Genomic DNA, 5,436 nt, shown 5'->3' with positions numbered 1-5,436 from the left:
CTGGTTGGATCTCCTTGCAGTCCAAGGGACTCTCAAGAGTCTTCTCCAACACCACACTTCAAAAGCATCAATTCTTCGGCGCTCAGCCTTCTTCACAGTCTCCAACTCTCACATCCATACATGACCACAGGAAAAACCATAGCCATCTAGATACAGGTCCAAATGCATATAGGAATTTAGTATATAAGAGCAGCATCTCAAATTTGTTGAGAAAAGATGAGTTTTTCATTAAAAAGCATTAGGAAAATGGGAGGGAATTTTGTATATGATCAATTCCAGATGAACTCATGATTTAAATGTAAAAAATGAAAACAAAAATACAGCCAGCAGCTAAGGGAGACATTCTTTTAATCATCTCCGTGTGGAAAAATTCTTTTTAACTGTGACACAAAACCCAGAAGCCACAAAAATTTATTTTATCACACACAAAAGGCTAAACTGAAGAAAATACTTACAATTTACATCCTGAAAGGCTATTTTTCCTTACATATGAGTCAAGTACCAAAAAACAGTGGAGAAATGGGCAAAGATAAGAACTGTTCACAAAAAAGACATACAGCTCTTACATGTATGAGCTTGAGCTCACTTGAAAGAAAAAAGAAATACAAACTAAACCTTCACCAAGACAGGATTTTCTCCTTAGCAGTTTGGCAAACATAAAATAACCTTGTTTCTCATTGGTTGGTGAGTGTTGTGGAAAACAGCCTTCACACAGCTGGAGGCTGGGGAGGGGTTTCAGGCACAGCCCCAGCAGATGAACAAGTGGCAAAGTTCTTCAAGATGACCATTTTGGAGGCCTTCCCTGGTGGTCCAGAGGTTAAGAATCTGCCTGCCAATGCAGGGAATGTGGGTTTGATACCTGATCAGGGAACTAAGATCCCACATGCTTCAGGGCAGCTAAGCTGAAGCATGGAGGAGGAGAAGGGAGGAGGAGAAGGGTACCTGAAGCGATACACTGAAACTATTGAGGCCTCTCCCTCTAGAGCCCACATGCCACACTTAGAGAAGACTGCATGCCACAGTGAAAGCCCAGTGCCACCAAAAAATAAATAAAATGGGCCTTTAAAAAAAGACGACAATTTTGACTTGACCTTTGGCTGAACAATTCTAGGAATTCACTGTTTCATATTTGAATAATGCTGTTCTTACACAGTCTTCAGTCCGTTCAGTTCATTCACTCAGCCATGTCCAACTCCTTTGCTACCCTGAGGACTGCAGCATGCCAGTCTTCCCTGTCCATCACCAGCCCCTAAGCTTGCTCAAACTCACATGCATCGAGTCAGTGATGCCATCCAACTATCTCATCCTCTGTGATCCCCTCCTCCTGCCTTCAGTCTTTCCCAGCATCAGGGTCTTTTTCCAATGAGTCGGTTCTTCACATCAGCTGGCCAAAGTGTTGGAGCGTCAACTTCAGCATCAGTCCTTCCAATGAGTATTCAGGACTGATTTACACAACTTTCACACTTTTACAGAGTCTTAGTGACTCTCTATAGCAGGGATCCCCAGCACAGTACCAGTCTAATGGAGCTGGGCCGTACAGCAGAAGGTGACTGGTTGTCTTCCACAAAACTGATCCCTGGTGCCAAAAAAGGTTGGGTGCCACTGCTCTATGGCACTGTTTAGAATAGCAGAAGTGTGGAAACATGTGCCAGTCAATAAGAAAAAAAGGGTACACCCATACAGAGGAGTGCTATACAGCTGTCAAAATGAATGTGCAGATAGGAAACCATGTGATTTGTCTACACCAACTCTCTAACACCATCTCAGTATGCGACCACATGAATCGCAGCACGCCAGGCCTCCCTGTCCATCACCAACTCCCATCTAGGCCCCTACAATTCAATTCTGATACTAATTCCCAGAATTAGCACAGGCCCCATGAATCTCAGTTCCACAAGAGGCCAGCCACAAACGGAACCCCCAGGTGACCCATACTCCTGTCTGGCTGACTACAAATTTGGGGATGACCATAACCCCTCTCCTCAGGAGTGATAATTCAGTAGAAGACTCAGAACTCAGGAAAATACTTTATTCACTGTTACTGGTTTATTATAAAGGATACAATTGAGGAACAGCCAAATAGGAGAGATTCATAGGGAAAGACATGCGGAGGGAGGGAGCCACCCAAATCCCAAATCTCTAGTGCCTCGCCCTTCCTGGAAGAGCTGGGGAAGCTGAAAGTTCCCACCCTCTAGATCACTTTTTTTGGCAACAGCCACCATCTTGAATAACCTCATTAGCATTAACTCTGGTGTGATCTATAGGAGCTCATTATGAATAACAAAAGACATTCCTATAACTCTGGAAATTCCAAAGGTGTTAGGCACTCTGTGCCAGGAACCAGGGACAAAGACCAAATTTGTATATTTTTATTATACCACATTTGGTTACATACATTTAGATTCTTTCCCTGGATGGACATAAATGATCACTTCCATTGTTTCCAGGAAGGAGAACCAGGCGGCTGGTAGTCAGGGGCAGGAGGTGACTCTTGGTTCAAAATTCAAAACATACATGTGACTATATTACCTATCTGAAAAACTCTTAAAAATACTTTACAGTCCTTGTCTTGGCTTCTAATGTCTGCAGCCTCCAGGCTTCACCCCCATGCTTCTTGGGAACCACTCAGAGAGGAGGGAGGGGAATTGCATTTAGATTCCTCTGCCACCTGACCCCTTAGACGTCTCTGCCTTCTGTTTCAGGTACACTCCCCTTTAACCTTTCTCTGGGCAGCAATTCCCTCTACTGATAACACCCACATCTGAGCTCCTTTCTTGAGATCAGTTCTAAACCCTTCTAGTATTATCTCATCCAAATCTCAAACAGTATCCTTTCTAGTGTAATACTCATTTTACAGATGAGGCAGTAGAGGAGATTAAATCTGTAAGTCATACAGAAACCTGGATTTTGAACTTAAGCTGTCTGGCACCAAAGACCAAGTCTTAATCACTACTCTAGATGGTCTTTCCAAAAATCCTGTTCCTCACCACCACCACCCGAGCGTGGGCAAACCTGACATAGTTCATCACATTATATGGGCTTCTCCGTGGCTCAGTCAGTAACCAATCCACTTGTAATGCGGGAGACCTGAGTTCAATCTCTGGGTTGGGAAGATCCTCTTGAGAAGGAAATGGCCACCCACTCCAGTATTCTTGCATGGGAAATCTCATGGACAGAGGAGCCTGGTGGGCTACAGTCCATGGGGTCACAAGAGGCAACTGCAGCCCAGAGCAAGGACTAAGGCTCATTCTGAAAAAGACCTCACCCTGCAGGCATTTCTAGACTGACATAGAGCCATTTTCCTTTGGAGTTCTTTTTGGTCCAGTAGGTCCCAGGCCCTCTTCTAAGGACTGCATATAGCTCATTTCATTCAGTTCCGTGGGCTCTATGTGGGTCTCAGCATCCACTAAGATGTTAAAGAGGAGAAACAGTGGGATGACTGGTCGCCAGTGGGAAGGGAGAGCTATTACAGGGCTTGTGCTCAGGGGTCTCAACCACTGGTACCTAAATCTGGCAGACCCCCCCCTCCCCAAAACTCCCGCCCTACCCCTACCCTGGGTAAAGGACCCAGACCAGCCAATGTCCTGAGGGCATGAATTTATTAGAGGAGTCAGGTCAGAGTGGGTACAAGTTGCAGGTTGGGAAGAAGGGGCAGGAGGCATGGGCAGCCCTGCCAGCCTGAGGCCAAGAAGACAGGAGACTGGAGCGGCCACAGTCAGTAGAGCATTGGGCCAGCAGGCAAGCAGACAGGCTGTTCTTCACCCTGCGAGTATCAGCGCCGAGGGCACAGCAGCAGCTTAGAGAAGACTAGGGGAGGAAGGACAGAGAGCTGCTCAGAGGAAGCCTGCCAAGCTCACACAGCAAGGGGGTGCAGAGCTGGACACTTGCCCAAGCCTGCTGGACCCCAGGCACCATGCCCCTCCTTCCCATTCTGTTGGGCTCCACACCTGCTTCCCAGCTCCTCCCAGCTCCCCGCCAGCTTCTGTCCCTACTCACTGTGGAGGGTATAGGTGCCTGGCTCCAGTAGCAGCTGGGTGGGCAGGACAATGAGGAAGCCCCTACTCCAGGGCCAAGCTTGGGATGTAGGGCGGTGCCACTCAGCGTTGTAGGAAAGGCACTTGGATAAGACAGGCAAGGGGCGGGGGCGGTGGCAGCAGAGGCTGCTCTGAGGGGGCAAGGCACAGAGAGGACAGTGGGGTGGCGAGAGGCCGGGACCCCGGGGGAGGGGAATCTGGGCCTTTGGGTAGCTCCTTTGAGCCCTGCCATGGTGGGGGTGCCGCTCCCGAGTCCAGGCCCAGTGGGTAGGCTCCTTGGCCATGACCTGCGTGAGAAGAGTGGATGTAAGTGGGAGGTGGGAGGTCCAGCCTCTTTCCCCAACCCTGGGATGCTGGTGCAGGGAGCCTCACCTCCTCACAGCTCTGGCGTCTCACAACAGCCCTGAAGCCCATCCGTGCCCACAGCTTGTCCCTCTGATGCAGGAAGTCTGACACTTGATGATGCCAATCTTGGCCCAGGGCCCACAGAAAAATCACGCTTTTGGGGTCCTCCAGGTCTTCCTCCATGTCATTTGCAAGGTACCTGGCCACAGAGGTGGGGGACAGGGGGAACAGAGGTTGTAAGCATCCGCCCTGCCCCCACCCTGCGACTCCAAGTGGGCATCCCCACCAGGCACCCGGGCCACTCACAGTGCCAGGAACAGATTGCTGTGGGTGTACTCGCTGAGCTGCAGGTTGGCACGCCGGAAGTAGACCAGCACCATGGCCAGGAGATACTGCAGATACAGAAATGGGGAGAGTTAGAGCGGAGCACTGTGGGCAGGGGAGGGGACTGTGCCAGGCCCATCAAGCAGGTTCTGGGCTTGAAGCAGGCCTAGAAAATCCAGGGTAAAATGGTGCAGGGGGACCTGCAAAGACAAGGGCTTAAAATGGGGGCACTCCCTCCACCAGACCAGGGGACCCAGTGCCTTAGCAGCACTCAGGCCCCAGTAATTCAACCTTCCCCGAGTGAGCCTGGACTCTCCCCCGACTCTCACCTTGTCTGAAATCTGGAAACAGGGATCTTTGGAGAGGAAATCCTGGAGGAAACTGTGCTCTGGGGGAGAGGGAGGAGAAATGGAAGCCTGGGGTTACCACCCTCACCCCACAAGACGAGAGTAGCATTCTAAGTTCTAAAGCCCGAGCCCCCACTGAATCCACTTTCTGACATTTCTGACATGACCCCCCCCCCCCCCCCCAACCCAAACCTGCCAAACTGGAGTCACCTGAGAAGGGATGGGACCAAGACGTGGGCAGGCTGAGATCCCACCTCTCACATCAGTTCATGCTTGGTCCTCACAATCCCTTCCAGGCCAGCCCCCAAGTGCACTCACCCAGAAGGTGGAGGAAGGCCCGGAGCTCCTGGTGTCGGCGGAGATGGGAAGACTCATCGCCCTCACCT

The 5,436-nt window shown here is 50.1% G+C and overlaps 1 protein-coding gene across 1 annotated transcript in view; it reads right to left on the bottom strand.

Moving 5' to 3' along the window:
* Positions 1-3,988: 3,988 nt before the first annotated feature.
* The window catches only part of SPDYC (speedy/RINGO cell cycle regulator family member C), a 2,583-nt gene continuing 1,135 nt past the window's right edge, over positions 3,989-5,436 (bottom strand). The window contains exons 2-6 of the mRNA XM_010838104.1: positions 5,369-5,434; positions 5,033-5,091; positions 4,686-4,771; positions 4,407-4,578; positions 3,989-4,321 (exon numbers count right to left, since the gene is read on the bottom strand). Coding sequence (XP_010836406.1) covers positions 3,989-4,321; positions 4,407-4,578; positions 4,686-4,771; positions 5,033-5,091; positions 5,369-5,434 — 716 coding nt within the window. The remainder of the gene's footprint in view (positions 4,322-4,406; positions 4,579-4,685; positions 4,772-5,032; positions 5,092-5,368; positions 5,435-5,436) is intronic.

The sequence above is a fragment of the Bison bison genome, unplaced genomic scaffold (assembly GCF_000754665.1).
Source record: "Bison bison bison isolate TAMUID 2011002044 unplaced genomic scaffold, Bison_UMD1.0 scf7180017864089, whole genome shotgun sequence".
Lineage (NCBI taxonomy): Eukaryota > Metazoa > Chordata > Mammalia > Artiodactyla > Bovidae > Bison > Bison bison.
The sequence above is the reverse complement of the archived record's forward strand: the minus strand, read 5'-3'. Positions and strand labels throughout refer to the sequence as shown.